General features: G+C 40.4%; 1 protein-coding gene across 1 annotated transcript; it reads right to left on the bottom strand.

Annotated features, from left to right (window-relative positions):
• Window positions 1–13,908: 13,908 nt before the first annotated feature.
• On the bottom strand, window positions 13,909–18,808 carry LOC307262735 (ATP-dependent RNA helicase DHX58-like). Its single transcript, XM_080043703.1, has 12 exons — window positions 18,718–18,808; window positions 18,314–18,494; window positions 17,996–18,200; window positions 17,649–17,839; window positions 17,422–17,535; window positions 17,184–17,316; window positions 16,871–17,056; window positions 16,497–16,747; window positions 15,609–15,920; window positions 15,333–15,523; window positions 15,140–15,239; window positions 13,909–15,063 (listed from the first exon to the last, which is right to left on the bottom strand). Exons 2-12 carry the CDS (start codon window positions 18,479–18,481, stop codon window positions 14,884–14,886), a joined length of 2,031 nt encoding a protein of 676 aa, XP_079899829.1. The 5' UTR covers window positions 18,482–18,494; window positions 18,718–18,808; the 3' UTR covers window positions 13,909–14,883.
• Window positions 18,809–20,727: the final 1,919 nt, after the last annotated feature.

Here is a 20,727-nt window from a genome sequence, read left to right as displayed (position 1 = left end):
CGTCATTCCGCTAGCTAGCCCCATGCGGTGTCAGGCCGCATACGTTTACATTTTTTTTATTTACACATTCCATCCTGTATCGTCTGAATGAAGCCATTTCTCAATAGCCTTATGTCATGGTTTTATATAAAGTGCCACTTCAATATGACTTGTATGTTACCTGGCTGCTTCGTAGAAATTACACTGAGCTTCCTTTAAAATAAGTCATGCATTTAATTTATCCCTGTATGAAAGAAATTAGCTAAATTATATTGTAGGCTGGCCATTGAGCCACTACCAGCAAGAAAAGGCTGGTAGATATGAGAGGGCAGCATGTTGACCTAGGTAGAGGGATAAAGGGAAAAAGGCACATCCAAACAGACAGGTTTCAGTGGAGAAGAACCACGTAACTGTTTCCTCAGACGTTTATTGATTTCCTGGAAGAGCAATTGCTAGATAATCTGCACCGCAGACACCGTCAGTCAGACTGTGGTTGTCCATCTATGCTCAATCAATTCTCTAGACGCTTGCAGTGAGAGAGATTCATATGTGACTGACGGCGACCAAATGAAGAATTGCTGCTAAAGATGGAGAGGGGAAAGTAGTTGCTTTGATATGAGGGAAGTGCGGCATAATGCAAATTGATAAATGTATTTACATAATGGTAGTTATGACAGAGGGTGTATGAAGTCAATAATGGCAATTTATAATATGTCAAATATTGATCAGCCAGTGCCAGTTTTCTTTTTCATATCTTGTTTATTTGATGTTCAGAGTTGAATGTTCAATTGATTTTTATTCTTTTGAAGGGAGTATTTTAGCCAACATTTTTCCTACCATTACATATATTTTTTGTTTTAAATATCTTAGAAAAATAGCTTCCCATAGTGAAAGATGATGGAAAACATACCACCTAATAATTGTTGGATGATTATATAACAATATATCTAGTAAGTTTTGTTGAGTGGTCGTTTCAACAAAAGAGATTCCTGTTTTTGGTAATAGGTGCAGGTAAAATCTTTTTCTCAACATATTTTCATGAAAAGAACATATATACAGTAACTGTATCTGATTATGTCTGAATTTTTAATAATCACCTTTTCTCAAACACCTTGTTATGAGTGCAATTGAAGCTATTTGATTAAATCTTTGAAGATTTACCAGAATGTGCACTGACCGGAGAACACTGCAAACCTTTACACATCAAACAGGGTGCTATTGTGATCGAATCACCTGAAATACTCCAAATCACAGGGATATCAATAGTATTTAATGACAAATTTAAAGTATTGCGGGGCGCCCTTAGCTCAGTTGGTAGGGCGTCCCCCCATGGGCCTCGGCCAGCAGCGGACCCGGGTTCGATTCCAGCCCGCGGTCGCTCTCTGCATGTCACTCGCCTCTCTGCCCCATTTGAAATCTGTCTCTACACTATCAATAAAAGCATAAAAATGCCAAAAAAATATCTTAATTTTTTATTTTTTTTTAAGTATTGCAAGATAGTTGTTTGTGCTAACTGCAGCCATATGCTAACAGCCCCCCTAGCCATAACTGTCTTTTCAGATTTATAACTGAACAATTAACCTCCGGTGCTGCTGTTGACTTTCAGAGGAACAAAGCATCAACGCTCTCACACTACCACTGCACACTCTCAGATTTTTATTCCACAGGGATGATAAGGTACAACAACAGCTATACATATTTATGAGTAAAAAAAAATTATATTCCCACTGCTTCTACACAGAGGAGAATGCTGCTGAGTTGACCAATGTCAGTTAACCAGGAAGCAGACCCTCCTGACATGAACAGCACACGTAAAATATTTCTGTGTTTAACCTTTAAAATCATTTGTGTCCATATAGTCTACAGAAGATAAGAGAACTTAAAGAGGACCCACTATGCTTTTTCTGTCTTTTCTGACCTATAAAGGATGTTACAATGTCGGATTGAGGTGTTAAAAACTATGCCAAAAGCGTCAAATAATGAGGTACAAGTATTTGGACGTGAGCCCTGCAGGCTGATTTGGTTACCTCTGAACTGCACTCAACGCACCGTTTTATGCGTTTACTTCTAACACGGGCTCACAGTGACTTAACAATGTGGTAGACATTTCTATATGGTCATGCCCGCTATTCACACAGGAGTGTTTTCGCAACATATTCACACAACTTCTCTATTACTTTCTTAAAAACTATTTCTATGGCTGAATAGCCTTGGGGATCGAGAATACTAAATGAGAGGCATGCAGCGTATGGTGGAATAAAATTGATAAAGACTCGAGTAATAGTTGATGCATTGATATCTCATTTTCACCCATATCAGCACATATTGGCCTATATTCAAAAGTAATGAAACAGTCATAGTTCACAAACCTGCAGGCTTGCTTAATTACACGACAGGGACAGGGACTTATAGGACAGAAGACGACAAAGATAAGTTCAATACATTTGCATTTTGACCACGTTTCTTCATTATGGTGACATTGTTATGCTATGAAAGAAAGACACACGTGCACACCAGACGAAAAAAGATGTATTTAGAATATATTATTTTTTGTATGCACTGCCCTTCTTTCACTCTTCCTTCCTTAAGGGAGTCATTCGTAGGAAATGAGGCTGTTCATAATCAGGGTCTATTAGTTGCATCTACCGATACAATCAGCCCTCCTTTGACTACACAGAAACATGGAAATCATTTGTTTTTTCTTCCCCCACAGTTCTGTCTGAAGATTACCTGATAAGTGCTCCCAGCTAATAAAATTTAAATTTGGCAAATGAGGTGATTTGCACAATTATATGAGGAGAGAAACGTGTGATAGAAAGCCTACAGAACATCAACAGTCCCTCACTTACCATCTATAACTGCAATTCAAAATGTTTAACAATATTATAATATTTGGGTTGGGATGTCCAGTTTTTCTGATGACATCCAAATCAAATGAAGTGGAAACTTTTAACTGCCTGCTGCAGGTGTGAAATGTTTAGAATTTTTTTTCTTCATTTATTTATTTTTTGCTGGAATAGGAGCATGGCACCACCACTTTTGTCTAGATTCAGATAACTATGATACAAATAAGAATAAATAAAAAATCATGAAATGTCATGGCATTCAACAGTCCCACATATCATTCAATACAAGTTATTCTTCTAAATTGATTATGATTTTTTTTTTTTATCTCCAATGGTTTTATTTACTTTGTGACACAGACATATGCAAACCTTGACTGCACATGTGAAAATGTGAGGTAACACATGACACTAAGCAATTGACAGAGATTCGTGTCTGTATACAATTGCTCCTTCACACAGGACACTGTAAAGAGGACACTTTCTGTTGTTACACACACATTATCATGTCAGGGTTTATTGAAGACTGAAACATTAAATTGAGCTGTTGTACATGGTCATTATGATTTATACATGCATCATTTCTCCGCTATGTCTCATCGGTACAGACGTTTGACGACTGAGGGATTTGAATGGCACTGAAAGGTGGCAAGGCTGAAATATGTTTATTAAACATAATTCCTAGATATTTTTTTAGATCAGCTCCAAGTATTGTGTTGTTGTCCACCATTATCCCTCCATCATTCCCTTTATTTTCAACCTGTCAGTCCGTGTGAAGCAGTGAGTGTCCTCCCGCACCTCTGCATGACCTCATCATAATCATTTTTGTCTATTGTTGTCCATCTGTATTTTCCCTTCCATGTCCCTTCTCCCGAACTCAGTTTCAAATCATTTTCAACTCTCCCATGCAATCACTTCCCCTGCTTTCTTGCCCCACCTCTGGCTCTGCCGCCTCTCCCACCCGCTTCTTTAATCGTTCTGTTTTCTGCTGAAGGTTAGTCTTGCCTGCAGGGCTATGAAAATGTCAGAAAGGCCCACTCCATTTTCAGCTATACGTAAATAGCCATTTCCCGCCAGAGCAAACCCACTTTCCCCGGGTCTGGCCTGCCACGTCACACATCACACATCCCACGTCTTTCTCGCACACTACCTGCACACACTAGAGGGGAGAAAAATGATCAGCTCTCCTTCAGCACTCAACAGTCATTTTGATTTAAGAAGACTGCAGCCACTGTCCCTCTATATTCATCTCCATCATGTACTTCTTCAATTAAAAGCACAATTACATAAATTCAAACTAATTTGTTTCCATTCAGGGATAAGCCTGCTCACTATAAATATCCATATGTGTTGTGATTGTATATGTTGTTTTGGGTACAAGCAGTTATATTTACAGCACTAGAAGTAATGCTGCATCTCATCCAATTTAAAAGATACGTTAATGAAATATATGACCTATGAACAACAAGAGGAACAATGTGTGACTTGTCATTTTCCACATTAACAGCCTCTAATGGATGAAAAAATGGGATTAATCGCAGCTTTTTAAATGTTTGAAATATTCAAATATATTCACACAACACAATGCAAAACCCACGTTACAATTATGAACTATAATTCAACTTCCCATAAATTGACTTATTAACCTTGCCTTAAACCACTTTGTCCTCCCCAACTTAAACTGCTCTTACTATCATTAGCATTTATCAGCATGGGAAGGTATGTTCATTAACAGACAGGGGGAAAGCACTTAACAGTGTTGAAGAAAATGGCATTCAAAGAAAAGAAACTTGCCATTGTTTAAGTCACATAAAGCTTTGACTTAAAATGTTGGTTCCATTAAAACTTTCCTTTTTCAACCGCTGAGTGACAAATGCTATGTAAAAGTGGATCATCACGCGTTATTTTACAATTCCCCAAAGGTTGAGTGTTTTCTCTGAATTTGAATAGAGCTTTGGATTCAGCTGTGAGGTGTGGCATGGGCTTGGATGGATGCTGAAGAAATATTGAAACCTAGATTTGTGTTCTGATGATTTTCAGGGAATAATAATTTATTTTTTAAATTAAATAAAATCACTAATTTGATATCTTGTGTTTTTCTGAAAACGGCTGTTCTTGCTTCTCTGCCCTGTTCATCCTCACACCTTGAGAGCGAGCCACAGCAGGTCAGTTCATTTCCGTGTTGCCCTGTCCCAGAATCCCCTGACATGCTGCGCATCACTCCAACTCTTCCCTTTCAATTTCCTGCAGCTCTGGAAGACAATGGAGAGCTACATCAAAAGGCGGCATCAAGGGTTTGATAGCTCGACGCATCAGCAAAAAATAAAATCATTCACACAGTAAATACTTCTTGTTCGACAGTATTTGGACAACTCATCATCTTTTGATTCATTTGCAACAGAGGTTATATTTCCGGGGAACTTTCTTTGAGAAAGTCAAAGTAGAGGTGCATTTTCAGAAGGGTTTATAACATCTCCACAGGCAACAAAGTAAGGAATACAGGTTCAGTGTGACACCTGAGAATAGACAAAGTGTCCTCGACACATATCACATCAAGGCCAGAAGATGGAAGTGCTGTGACAAGGCCATTCTATAGATAGAAAAAATAAATTCTCACTGTCTGTCTGGTATGTGTTCTTGAAGAATTCACACTGACAACACTTATTGATTCATGCCATAGACTAACCACAGGCTTTTTTACTGAATGTGACTGCAAAAATACATGTGCACAGACACATTGTGTGATTGAGCATGAAATAACAGGGGAAAAATGCAGACAACAACATAATTGAATGGTCCAGATATAAAATTACTTCTGAATCGATTCCGGCCCTAATTTACCTGGGTTTACTCAGTGTTGTTTCTCTCTTAACAATGGCTATAGTGAATCATTGCTGTCAGTCTGGCCCTGCCCTCCCGCTGCGACTGAAATTATTTTGAAAAGCTTGATCGAGTTAATTGGCTTGGCTGGTTGGGCAGAGGGGGATAGATAGACCATTAGCTATTTGAAAGGGAAAAGATTGACAAGTGCGTTGTTTCTCAGGAAATAATTGAGAGGGAGGAGAGGAGTGTGAGCAGGAGGGAGACTGAAGGGTACACAAAGAGAGCGGGGCTCTGATGACGACAAAAGAATAGATTTTGCGAGAGAAAAAAATGAGCCTGCTTTGTTTCCTCTCCTCGGCAGGAGTCTGATGTTTTGCTGTGCTCCGTCTTGTGACGCATGTCTCCCTTAGACACAAAACCTATCATTTGGACATTTGTGGATAGACGAGAGAAAAGTACCAAAGACAGGAATAGACATTTAGAGGGATGCGGAAAAAGGGGTGTGTGGTGGTGGCAGCATGAAAAATATTCAGCGTGGTCAAGCATGTGTTTTCTAGTAGTATACTGTACATAGTGTACCATTTGAGAGTATCCAAAGTCGAGAAAAGCAAAGGGGAATAAAAGATGGAGTTGAACAATGTAGCTAATTGCTTCTGATGAATCCACTTGTTTGGAATGGATGCCATGCCACCATACAGTTGCTCGTGTGAGGGTTGCTTGGAGGGCAGGGCAGTGGCAGAGAGAGGCACAGAGCTCGTTTTAATTGGATCTGTCATAACTCGCCACCGGTTAATGTAGTGCCTCTATTAGGCAAAGCTGCAGCCCATGACCTGCAGCTCTCCTAGTGTGATCGATGGCTCCATTTGTTATGTTGCTGCTTTTGCTCTTGTTTTTTGGTGACGAGGAACACTGCGACAATAGACGTTTTTTTTTACAATTGGTTCAACATTCCAAGTCAGTGGTAGACAACAGATAGAGGTGTTTCTGATTTGTAACATGCTCCTGCCAATTAGGCTGTAGCTGAAATAAAATAAATAAAAACAGATTTGACCAACTGTAAGTTAGCTTCAAGGTTTAGTTGGTTGAACATGCTGTATCTATCTGGCAGACTTTTTCATCTTACCAGCGGACTTTAAAATGAGGACTAGGTAAAAGGATATTGTGTTAGACTATTAAGCTGCATGTCCCAGGAAACATGTTGGCATCCTCCTTACAGACTGATGATGACCCATGTAGAAGAAATAAAGAAACAGCATTCTTCTTGTTCTACAGTTAATTAGTCCTAGAATTAAGTATGAACAAGAAAGGAAAGGTAAAGTATGTCATTTGTCCCAACATAACCCTTTGCCTGCTACCCTAAGAGAACTCTAAGTTTTTCTGCCCTTTCTAAGACCTTTCTAGTCACCGATTCTTGTGTTACAATAAGTCAACACTGGGGAAATAAGTGAGACCAATAACCCAACAATGTAAAATAGAGAAAGCGTAAACCCTTTCTTAGGGTTTTGTTGCAGTAGAGCCTCCGCTCTCCTTTCACTGTCTCAGATAGGGGGAAAAGGATCAATAGCTCCCGGTGCCAGAGTCTCATAAATCTGTGGAAAATCTTTTTATGCTATATGAGCCCTCTACTTATCTCTGGCTCCGACTGGAACACAGAAACATGGCTTTTTCAACGTTTGACTGGGCCACTTGGGGATTGTAGTGTTTATCAACCCGGCCCTCCTCTAAAAGAGACTGTTGTTGTCTCTCTCTGTTTACATCAGACCGGGAAGTCTGTCCTGTGTCCTGACAAGGTTACAGATGATGAATGACTTCACTTTCGTACGGCAAAATATTCCTCCTCTGGGACATATACGCAGTTTTTCCCCCTCCCTAATTCAACATTCCACTTTTCTACCATATAAATGCATGCATTGCTCACCTTATTCTCCATTCTATTATCATGGGACATTTTTTTTCCTTTTTGGGCCTCCTCTGTTCGCCCTTGTTAAATTTCCATCATTATTCCGATGCATCATTTTAGGAAACACTTTCGAGGCTGCAGTAATTTTTTATTTTATTTTTTTTACCATTCTTCTGTAATTTGAAGTTAGTATTTGGAAACAACAGGCCTTGCATGTCTAAGCCGTGCCTGCTTTATGCTAGCTTTTTCGTGGCATAATCAATACCCTCAGCACAGACCCCGGGGATGGCCTGTTTTAGTCAAATGCTTTTGGAGTTCCTCTTGTGTGTGCAATTGGATCAGCCACTGGAAGGAGCCCATGGCCTCGCCTTGAGAGTAAGAACTCTCCAAGCTGTCACACACACAAGACTATCTCAGACAAACAACTATATCCACAGTTACAGCAAGCAAACATGTTCAGGATTTTGCCTGAACAAATACATTCAAATTGAGCACTAAGACTTGCAGTGTGAAAGTAGCTATCGTTTCACCACTACTGTCCTGGTCAGAGTTAAAGACTTGATTGGATTTAAATAACTACATTTTATTTATTTAGTTACTTTAACCTCCACATCTGTCACTCATACTTGCCGCAGACTTCAGTGATCAGAGTAAATAAAAAAAACTCTGGGCTGTCATACAAGTCTGCCATAATCCCCACTAGCCTGCATAAATCAAAGTGACTCCACATGGATTAATAGCAGGGATTACAGTGACACAAACTGCAGGCAATGGCAGAAGAAGGGGAGCAAAGAGACAGATTGATTTCGAGTCCAAACCAAACCAAACCACTTTACCTCACACAACTATGGACATAAACATGCACTTGCTATACATTTCTAAAACACAACAATTACTTTACTGTAACCAGTCGTGATACTTCTCCCAGACATTTATATGTGAGCAACAATATTTATACTGCTGACATTATGGCGTATGTTTCATGGACTAAAACATAAACAGCCACACTGGTTTTGGGTTTTTCAAACTAATTATCAAGTGAGTGAAACAGCTGAACAATATGCTCGGGGGGAATTCATCCTTGAGTTTCTAGACTCTCAGTAAAGGGACGAGACAGTGACAACAAGCAAAGACAAGACTCAATTTTATTTGCTCTATAATAAAGCATGAAATAGGCTGCTTAGCTCTCGACTCCGCCACCGACACCAGGGTTCCAGTCCACTTCAGAAAGTGACATCCTCAATCAAAGGAGACGTGCAACAACAAAGATGTGCCCGTACTATAATTGCTTTCACCAGAATTACACCCCAGAATTACACACAAACATTTTTCCCAGCAACTGGGTGATAAAAAGGAAACGTACCGTGAAATTAAAATGTAGAAAATAATGCTCCGTATACATTTTTTAACTACTACTGAATTTAATTCACAAGAGAGCATTTTGATGGCAGCCGAGAAATGAAGGCTCTGAAAGAGGTCAAATGTGGCAATATGAGACGCAGATGTCAGAGAGACACCCAAAGCCCTCTCCAAACCACTTCCTTTCCGAACACAGTTGACCTCCTGCAGTACTGTACGTCCACACACAGGCCGGACAGGCGATATTCATAGCAACATACAGTAGGACAAAGCAAATGTCACCTATCTTGTCACCATGAGTAGCCCGAGCCACTGCTGTTGCCATGAGAATAGAGGCTGTGAAGTCTCGACAAGAAGGCCGACAAGCAAACACAGCAAGAGCCCAGACAGCTCAAGCAGCTGGCTGACAAGTAGAGCAATCCCAGAGGAAATGCCCCCATCCTGGTGACGGCTCACTGTAGGCTATACTGTACAGGACATTAGTGTCTGTCATTGTCTCCGTCTGTGTCCTCCTGTGTGCGTGCCAGTCCTGGAGGGAGTATACTGTATGTGTGTCGACTGCACAAGCAGGAAGCAACTGTGTTTCTAAAAGTGTTGACAGTGGTCTCGTCTTGCTTCTTGTGGGACACACCTTCTTGTCCAACACCGGGCCGCCTCACAGGTGACAGAGGAATAGGACATGGACCTGATGGCCTTCAGGAAACTCCCTTACATGTTGTCTCATTACACTTGTTTTAGGCAAATAATTCTTGCTGTATTTTCTTATTTGAAGGATGAGTTTCAACAACATAAATATGAAGTACAATTGTATTGAGTACAATAGTAATAAATATTGATGTTGTAAGGCAACTAATCTAGTGAACATGGTGAACATTAGGCAATACAGAATACAGCCCATCACGGGCAGGCCTACAGCCCAGCCTCACAGAGCTGCTAGCATGGCCCTACAATAATAGTGCTGTTTCTGACTTTTCTAATACTTTATTCATTACTTAATTCATTATTTTTAAAATATTTTTTACATAGAATACTGAATATGTACAAATTATTTCAAGGAATATACTGAAAAGTAAAAATAATTTAAGGGGTCTGCGAATAATAGGCCTAAGTAGGGCTATTGATCATGTAAAATCCAGAACAAAAAAACCTATTCAATGCTCCACACAGCATCAAATCAACTCTGCAGTAGGCCTACCTGAACTGTGTTGAACAGCCATGAACTACACGACAGACGAGGAGCGATCAACATTGGTAGGTCCATGGCCTATGGTTCAAACCGTAGACCTGAGAGACCACATGCGCATGTGCAAAACTGATAGGCCTACAACACCACGCCATGAACGGAAACACAAGGTCAGTGATTCAATTTGTCATGTGTTTGTGTTTTTGAGAAGGTGAAATAAATAGGGAAACATTAATTAAGAGTCCCAATATTTTGTTTAACCTTACACGTCCGCCTTACATTAAAAGTGAAACTTTGCAGGTAACAAACAATTAGCTGCCACTTGACAATTAGCCTAATAGGGAAACACTTAGGCTACCTGCTGTTGCGCTCCACCACCAGATGCCAACAATGATGTGCTGCACCTCACACGCTCTGTTTCTAGATGAATAGGCCTAGTTGAAATGAATCCTTCCAAATAAATAGCCTGCATATTTCCTGCCTCATCTCACTTAGTTCAACACAGCCATCCTTCTTTTCGGCTACAAGTAGCTAATTATGCTACCGACCTGTCAATCACACATTGAAGGCGAAACCAACCGTAGAGCTGATTATTTGGAGCTTTTCGGATTTTTAAAACGGTTAAAAACCTAACTGTACCATGAAAAACCTGTGCGCAAATTGGTTTAGTCATATAATTCGATGGAAATATAGACATTGTGTGTCAATTAATAAGATCCTACATGTGCTCATGTAGCCTACTGTATTAGACAGTTGACAGTCAGAAGTGTGCACTTTAAATGTGGGTAGCATCCCCTAAATTCAGTTTATTTATTTATTTCTCTCTCTCTCTCACTCACTCACTCACTCACTCACTCACTCACTCAAGGCTGTTACATACTCCGCGAGAAGAAAGAAGAAAGTTCTCGGTGACAGAGCTGCGAGAAGTTCTTTCTGGTCTGACATTACATACTTCACGAGAACTCAACTGCCGAACTCCTCACCGCGGCGCATTGTTACCATGGAAATTTGACTCAGTAGCGCCAGCTGATTTCACTTCGCTTTCCTCATTGACTTCAAACTGACCAATCACATAGTAGTTCTCGGACAAGCTGCGAGAAGAAAGTTCGGCCCGGGTGATGTGTCGAGAACAAGCTGCGAGAACAGCTAAACAAGAGCTGAGAGAAGAAAATGACGTCATTTTCTTCTCGCAGCTCTGTCACCGAGAACTTTCTTCTTTCTTCTCGCGGAGTATGTTACAGCCTTGCTCACTCACTCACTCACTCACTCAAACACACACACACACACACACACACACACACACACACACACACACACACACACACAATATGTTAGCCTATCCTTTGCCCATGTAGGCTACTCATATTAATACTGATTTAATTTAAGAAGAGAGCTAATTGCAATTAAGATGCACGGGGTGTTTAGTTGGGAAGTAAAGAGAAGCAATCAGTGTTGATTATGCAGCTCGAGCTTGATCAGAGTAAATCACACACTGTACAGCACCTCCTCTCTGTCGGTCTGAATCTTGAGTCAGGCATGCCATCGGAAAAGGGCCTGTTTTATAGTGTGATTACGTCCATGGCAGCACTACCTCTTTAGTCCATGAGCACTACCGACTCCAGCTCACTGCCATATTTGAAAGGATCACGGCACATGCGACATAGTGAGGTTGACCTTATCATGTCTTTCCCACATACACATAGATGTGTTGTGGGTCAAAAGTGATTATACCCAATACAGCTGCCAGCCTTAAATTAAAACCATTTCCTCTGTTGTGATTTTTTGGTTCAGCTGTACATATCTAGATTGTCTTGATTAGTGTAAATAGGCCTAGACAAAGCAGCAAGATGTCAACAAAGACTGTTTTCTGTGATTAGCTGTCTAAAGCAGTCTTTTGGGGACATCAGTATGGGTTCTGAGAAAGCAGTTATATGCAATAGAATTGCAGATGTCTAGCCAGTGTGTAAAATGAACAACTGAAAGTCTGATAAATCTTTTTGCTCTGTGTGGCCCGTTTAGACTGTGTTCAACGCTCCAAGGTGAAATAGATAGCCCTGTTTTGATCCAGTGATGCAGAGTGAGCAACAGCAGTCAAAAAGCATTTCACGTCAACTCAAAGAGAAGCTCTGTCAACCATCATGGTTTCAGGGATATTTTTAGCGCATACAATGTAGGAAAACGTATTGTTCCCTTTCTTGTCAGCTAACTCCAATTTTTCCTTTTCCAGATGTTACGTAGAAACATCTGGAGGCTTTAACCAACCGATAAATGAGCCGCTCTATTTAAGCAGTGTGGGGACATGGTGCCTTGCTCAAGGGTACATCAACAAACTTTGGTGAGTGTGATAATGTCCTCAATAAAAACATGTAATTCAAGCTCTCATCAGTATGAGAAACACTAGAGAAAAATATTTTTTTTTTGCCTTTATTCACACCATTTGTCAAGAGGTTATAGAGGTAAGGGAAGTGTATTTTGATTGGCTAACTAACACTGACACCTAGTGGTTATTCAAGGCAAATGTATTACAAAAGACTTGTGAAGCACACACATTTCATCTGAATTAAATCTCAAATTTAGTTTCATTTTATTCATATTGGCCTGAATTAGTTGTTATAAAACAGCACACAGCAACAAAATGAGGTGGATTGTAAATGTTAGTGGATGATGTTTAAGATATTGTGAAAACTAACCCCCTATAAATAATAATATAATAGCATGAATGATTAGAGATGGTAAGCAAATTTGAAGCATTTAAAAAAAACAGTTCATACGAAAGTGTTGTCAAGTGTTAGTGATGGTTAAGATCCAGGCCCGGTTCTAGACAGTTAGATTAGGGTGGGCCTGTAGAAATTTTAGGTGGGCACACTGGGCAGAGAGACCGAAGATGCGAGCGCGCACAGAGATTTTTTGCCCTTGTAAGATCTTTGCGTCTGCTTTTTGGCACATTTACTGTGAATTGTGTAGAACACAATATGCAAATAAATAACATAATTATATACAACATAATGTATATATTTTTTTCATCGCAGTATTAACTGTAGGCAGCCTGTGCTGATTGAAGAAACAGCTTTGGGACTAGGCAAGCTGGATGGTGGTAGTCCAGAGCTATATACTATACACACTATATAGATGTATAGTCTTTCCACTATTGGCTCCGATGTCCAGCTGGGTGAAAATAGTAGACAGCCGAGGTCACGACCCTGCCAGGGGGGTCCGGTGGTATGCCCCTAAGTGAAATGCATGAATCTGGTGCACTTTGAGAGGAAAACAATTAATTTGGAGACACTAGGTCGGATGAATTAGAAGCTATTGAAGAAAGACACATGGATTTTCCATAGAAATATAAATTTGAAATAAAATATTATGCAGGGTCCTCTGGGATGGGCTTGGTGCTCTTTTTCTTTTACGGGACATATTTTTCTGTAATATAATAACAATGGATAGGATTTATATAGCGCTTTATTCCCTAAGGACTCAAAGCGCTTACAGGGTTCCAGGTTCCATTCATTCACACACTGTCATACCGGTGGTGGTAAACTACGATAGTAGCCACAGCTGCCCTGGGGTAGACTGACGGAAGCGTGGCTGCCATTCCGCGCCAACCACCACCTCAAACATACAGCAGTGATACACGTTCACACCAGGCAGGGTGGGTGAAGTGTCTTGCCCAAGGACACAACAACCATGACACAGGTGGCCGGGCGGGGATTGAACCGACAACCCTTGGATCATTGGCCAACCCGCTCTACCAACTGAGCCACGGTCGCCCCAAAATAATGAACTCATTTAAATGCAGTGAGACGAACGAAGCAGAAGAACGCTGTTGTCCAGTTATCTTTATTTCCGCACAGACGAGGCTAAAATATGCTGTAGACTATACACAGTGCATGGGCAACTGAGGGCAGCCCCATTTTCAAATATTTTTAAATAAACTCAATACACACTGTGCATGGATGTGAACGTGACGTGATCAGTTAACCTCGGATTACCTCCCAGCTATTAACTATCTACCAAAACATTGTATTCCTTTTATTGTATGATAATATACATTTACATAATATAATGTTGATATCAAACACACAAACTAAAAAAAAAAATTAAAATAAAAAAAAAATTGGGGGGGGCCCCCAGGCAGTCGGGACCCTAAGCAACCGCTCATTTCGCTTATGCCTCAGGCCGGCTCTGCTGACCAGTGACCACTATAAGCGGGTGGGTAACTTGGAGGCAGGCTGTCCTGCCCAACCAATAATACAATTAGAAGCAATGCATGGTAATGGTATATTCTTTAGTATTAATTAATTGTTTGAATTTTATTTGACATTTTCTTGGACAGCGAATGAACGGGTCCGTCCGATAGTGGGTCTGGACTTCCACCTAAAAAAAAATATATATATTTATATGTTTTTGATTGGGTGGGCACAGCCCACATTTGGGTGGGCACGGCCCACCCTGGCTACCGCCGGTCCTGTTAAGATCCATGATTCAGAATACAGTAGTTAATTGCGTGCTTTGTGTCAGTGCTTGGCTTGAGAAGTGGCAGAGGAAATACACGCAAATACATTCAAAAGCAGTTATGACCTTGGGCATAAACAAAGCTGTCATGCCAATTGCAAGCAGAATAGACACTCTCTGCTGCCTCAATGGCCGGGTAGCACAAATAACTAGCATGTGACGAAGTTCATATTTAAGCATGTCAAACAGTACAATGATGGTTTCTATAAATGGGAACAGACAATTCAACACCAATAAGCTGTAAGAACAAAATAAAATAGATTGGAAGTGTTGGTGTCTCGATCTCAGAGGTCAGGGAAGTTGTCTTTGCAGTAATCTACAAAGTCGAAGTTCTCAGCAATGAAAGAGACATCTTTCCACTTCTTCACAGTCCTTCGGCCCTCAGGAGTGTCCAGGGCAAAACTCTTAATGGCTATATTGGGCAGCAGGGCGATCTTCTTGTACTTTATCTCAAATCCCCATTTCTGTAAGTATAAATAAAAATAAGACACAACCCGACATGAGCACCAGCGAGTTTTATTAAAATTTGGTTTACTGTACCATGTTGCAGCTGCCGTTATTGCAATTGATTGTACGCCCAGGCTCCCAGTCCTCAAAACTCTTCGGTAGCACCATCTGCCCACCGACTTTGTAGTGTCTCCTGAGAGAAAAGACGAGTCATGCTTAGACATTTTGTCTAGACTTCAACCTGAACGTGAAGGACAACTTTTGAACAACAAAGAGTTCAACTCACTTGAAGTCAGGATTGATGATGACATGGTGCGCATCTTCAACAATTCTAATGTCACTGCCGGAGGCCACAGGCTTGAAACAGTTTCGACACAAGAGCTTGACACTGTCAGCAGTGTTGCGACTGCTCTTCTCCCTTTGACGGCTCTCCGCAAATTTTCTGCAAATAACTGCCTCTTTTTGTAGTGCATTTATCTGGACAGAGAGAAGAATAAAAGGTGAAGGCAGAAACACCAGCCAATGAGAATATGGGATAAATATGAGAGTGCCACACGCTTACCTTTCTATCAAACTGCTGGAGGCTCATTTCTTGCACTTTAGCAATGGCCTTTCCAGTCAGCTCTTCCAGACATTCATTGAGTAGCTCTCGACGCTCTTCCCGTCCACCTTTCTGCGCGACCACTGAATACTGGCTGTCCGCTGCTCGGGCACGCCCGGTTGCCTGCTGCTGGGCTATCTCATTTGTAAGCAGTCCATAGCGTACCACCAGGTTGCATTCAGGGATGTCGAGGCCTTCCTCTGCCACACTGGTGGAGATCAGGAGGTTGAGAGAACCATTGCGGAATTTTCGTATTGTGTCCGTCTGCTCGTTCTGCATGGGACGGAATGCAAATAAAAGCTTGTAAGTACAAAGTCATACAAAACAGAAGTGAAGTGGTTACTGAATTGGGATGATTTTAAGCCTGTGTGAACCCAAATCCACAAAATCATTCTTACTATATCATTTGGGTAATTAGTTGCATGATAGTAAGCATCTTAAAAGAGTAAGGCATATTTATCAATTCAATTTAAGGACAATGTCATTCAAGTTTGATAGACTATATAGAAATTCGGTTTAGATGAGGCGGGCTATGCTCAGCTTTGTATGGCATTATAAGTATTTTCAACCAATCACCACAGTTCTCAGCCTATAAAACAGTTATATAAAAACATCTGTTGCTATGGAGACCGATTGATATGGCCACACCCACACAATCCTGTCAAATGGTCTACTCTAGAGTCTAGACAGTAAAAAAGCAGTTTTATGATATTTATGCAATTTTAGTTTCAATCGAGTGTTTGTTAGAGCTTATTGAGACACCCAACGTTCATATCATATATTGATTTTTACTATTTTAGACTGGGTTTCCAGAGCTTTTAAGCTCATAAATTTGGATTTTCAACACACCTGTGTCATGTAGTTGATACCATTGCCAGCCCCTGTGAGGATGGCTGCCTTGATGCCAGCGTCCTGTAATGCTTTATTATTGAGGACCCAGTCGTTAAGGCAGCGGGTGCTTTTACGGGTTTTACTGAAGAGGATTCCCCTTGATTGCACGCCTGGACCAAACTGTCTCAGCAAAGTGCTTTCAAGTTTGAACATCTTTGGGTTCTCATAGCGGGGATCCCCTGCCAGTTTCTTCAGCTTCCTCTGATTCTCTGTGGAAAAGTGATATTAATTATTTTTGCATTGTGAGAAATTGCACTATAGGCTTATCATAACTACAAATCATGCAGGCAAACATACAAATAGACAAGTAACTAGTATTTCTGGATTCCTACCTTGGAAAAGTCCCACCAAGAAGACATCTGTTCCATCAATTGCTGTTTGGGACTTAGCGAGGTAGAACTCCTCAAGGGAGCTATACGCATCACTCATTCGCAGCGTGTCATTGACGAGCAGTGCGTCGTTGTACTGTCTGAGGTGGAGTGCACATTGTGCTAGGAGTCTCTTGCCCTTTTTTACTCCTAAACCAAATATATACACAATTATGTTTTGAACAATAACAAGCATGTGCTCTCCTTGCTCAAGGGAAGACCGTTAAAACGATGGTGTTCCATCACAGGAGGATTTCAAAATGAACTGTGTTCTTACCTTCTTGCTCCAGTAACACCACATCAGCCTCATACTCTTGTGTGCCGCACTCTCTGAGTCTGAAGTCTGGAGGAATGGTCATGTACTCATGGATCAGCTGCATCATCCACTTAAGATGATCCCCAAATGGATCCTAAAAGACAAAAAGTAGTATCTGTGTTGTCGACTATCTGTAGGATTTTTTTGTTACAACAAAGTCACAAAGACAAGGTACAAGAGGGGAACAAAATCAGCTTACCTCAGGCCTTTTCTCCACAATGTCAAAAATCTTCATGGGTCTGGGTACTTTCTTCTTCAGCTCGGAGGCACAGTTTTTCGTTGAAACAATGGCTGAGTCCAGGTTGGCACAAATCTGATACAAAGAGAAATATACTAATTATGATTACAAAAACAGACAGAGATCAAACAGATCCACTCATATTTGTGACAAATTCAGTAAAAGCTCAAAACTTTTAAAACCCTGACCTGGAGTACGTGATCCACAGCCCTCTCCAGGATCTTTGCGCCCCCCGTCCCAGGTGATGCAGTGAGACCCAGGATCTGTGGTAACGGCCGTTCTCCTTTTAACTTTTTCTCAATGTAGCATCCCATTATCTTGTTGTAGACCCCTTCCTTGTGGGTGTGGTGACACTCATCAAATATCAGAAGAGTTATGTCTGTAAAGAACCATGAACTCATCAACCGGCCATCTGTATTTTTGGATCTTACTGTCTTACGGTTATAAAGGCAATAAGAAAAAAACTATCCGACATCAATTCTCGTTTTCTTCATATAAATCATAATCAAGGATTGTAATGCTCACTATTACTGACCTGAGAGCTCAACATGCTTGTTTTCCTCCTTGTTCATCAGAGCATTATACAAGATTTGCGCTGTGCAGATGACCACATGTGAGTCCTGCACCACTTTCCCGAAGAAGTCCTTTGTGTCACTCTCTCCACTGACTGGCACCAGCTTGAAGTTAGGGCCTAGGTGAGGCTTGAACTCTTTTTTGTAATGTTGGTCTACAAGGTGAACCTACAGTGCAGAAGAGATCAAAATCACGTTGTACCTGGCCTTCTTTAAATTAATATCCAGTTTTTTGTTATTTTGAAACTAACTCTGCCCCATGCTGTATGCATTCTGTGTACCTTGTTTACCAGAACCACCACCTTGGCCTTGGACGTGTTCTCCAGGTGTTTTTTGGCCACATACACAGCAGCACGGGTCTTTCCGCCTCCAGTCGGCAGCCAAATGATTATGTTCTCTCTCTGAAGTGCCCTTTCTACCACTTCCTCCTGGTATCCATAAAGTTCCATCCTGTGCTTTTTGCTTGTTTGACAACACATCAGAATGACACAATGTAAGAAGTGGACAGTAGGTCATACCAGTACATCAAAACTGTCCTCATTAAGACCATATTGTCTTGTTAGATCTGGCTGAAGTTGCTGAGCATAAAACAAACAAGCACTTGCTGAGACGGGCTTTTTGTTTAATCATTACATCATTTATCCTGAAGCTGTAAGTAAGCAAGTAAACCTTAATTTGAACTCACCGGTCAGCTGTGTGCTTCTGGAGCTTCTCCTTGTCCACTATGAGTTCACAGTGTAAGTGGAGGGGTTTTTAAACCCTACTGAGATCAGCTGTGTGACTCAGAGAAATGGAAACGAAACCAAAAGCCCTCTGAACTAAAATTGGCCCCTACTAAGGGAGGCTGTGGAGGGACAATACATAAGTTAATTATGCAGCGACAGAGCAGGTCTGAGCTACACTGACATAAAACATTCACTCACAATCGCCCTTTTTTTATATGGAGCCATGTCTAAACATTTATTTATATTATATCTATAATTACTCTATTAATGGCTTACAGCTTACAGCTGAGGTGTTTTTGTAAAGAGCATTACATTTCCTGAGTGTTTGCATGGACCTTATATGGGCCTTACCTGTTGTTCAGGAAATCCCCATAGAAATTGGAAATGTGACCACATATTTAAGAAGAGCCATCCATTTGACTCATCCTGTAAAGAAGGGAGAAACATGGAATAAGATATAAGCACATTTAAGCTCAAAAAACAGTTTTTTGCCTTTCAAAGTAAAATTTCCATGATCATGGTTTTTTGATTATTGTGTCTGAACATTTATAGACACGTTTGAAAACATTTGACACATGTTTTAGTGCTTTAGTATGCTACACTTTGTGTCTATATAGTTAGCACGATGTCAGCCCTAAACTGCTGCATCATGCCTATTATCCAAAATTCTGGAGTTGGGGTGATTTGTGCCAAAGGGCCTATGTGAGTTATAAGTAAGTACGTAAGTAAAATATATTTATAAAAGCACATTTATGACAGTTTGCACTGTCCAAAGTGCTGTACATAGTGCATTCAGTAGATAAACAATGAAGGTAAAATAACAATAACAAAAATAAAAGACATAAAGCCCATACATCCACAAATATAAACAAAGATAGTAGTGCAGAGGTAAGATAGTTAATGGGGAGGAAAAACCAGGGTGTAAAGATGGGTTTTGAGCCTTGATTTAAAGGCAGAAATGGAGGGGGAATCACATTTGTCAGGTGGCAGTCACAAGCACGGAGCAACTAGTGCGAAGTACATTTCTGAGAGTTGTGCCAGTGGCATGGCTGTATACGCTGGTCACCAAAAAGAAAGTGATTGTCTACAGTAGCTCAGAAGAGACTTACTGTACATCTCCATTCCACTTAACGACACCACTGATGAGAGTTCAGATGGCCAGAAAGATGATAATGGTGACTTTGTCATTGTGAGCTTTGCAGGCAAAACCACCTAGATCTGCCAGGCCTTGTTTAAGAAAATTGACCTTCAATCTTTGTAAAATATTTACTTTATTTACTTTAAATAAACCTTAAATAAGTAATTGTCTTATGGATTTGTCTTGCATTACAGTTTATGAGATATATATCAATGGCACAATTTACCTCATGTTATTCTCTCTTGTGGCACAACTTACGCCACACCGGGGGCAAGTTGTGCCACAAGACAACTTTTTTTCCGAAAGCTATATTTCTTAAACAGTTTATTCCAGATCCAAAGTTTTTATTGCCAGGGATGCACAACATCCTGAAATATATGTACATATTTCAGTTGGAGACATAACTGTCAAGGCCTCACTTTAAAATCACTTTGAGTAAAAAGTTGCACAACTTAGGCCACTCTCCCCTAATAATAATAATCCAATTCATTCCTCATGGCACTCCTTTGGATTTTAAATAAGGTAATAAAGGAACTTTTATTGCATTCATTTGATTCCTAATCAAGATACACTGGTAAGGATTGCTTTACATTGTTAATATGGACTTAAAAACTGTTGTGAAATGCTAAATAATAGAATAATAAACAAATGTTAGAAATATTATTAATCACGATTAAACTAAATGAATCGTTGACAGCCCTAATTACAATTCATTCTGGGTTTGTCTATACATGATACATCTAAAAATTTGAATTGCCGTCCCTGCAATATACCGTACAAAGATTGGTGAAAGAAATATCAAAGGATAATGGATGAAGTATAACATAAATAT

The sequence above is a fragment of the Ammodytes marinus genome (assembly GCF_949987685.1).
Source record: "Ammodytes marinus genome assembly, chromosome: 16".
Classification (NCBI taxonomy): Eukaryota; Metazoa; Chordata; class Actinopteri; order Uranoscopiformes; family Ammodytidae; genus Ammodytes; species Ammodytes marinus.
The sequence above is the reverse complement of the archived record's forward strand: the minus strand, read 5'-3'. Positions and strand labels throughout refer to the sequence as shown.

What these genes read in the sequence shown, in the direction of transcription:
- LOC307262735 (XM_080043703.1), bottom strand. Translation starts at nt 18,481, where the DNA reads ATGGAACTTTATGGATACCAGGAGGAAGTGGTAGAAAGGGCACTTCAG. An exon ending in CTGTGGATCACGTACTCCAG is followed by an intron (nt 17,536 to 17,648) that starts GTCAGGGTTTTA and finishes TCTTTGTATCAG; the next exon opens with ATTTGTGCCAACCTGGACTC. An exon ending in GTATCAACTACATGACACAG is followed by an intron (nt 15,921 to 16,496) that starts GTGTGTTGAAAA and finishes CGTCCCATGCAG; the next exon opens with AACGAGCAGACGGACACAAT.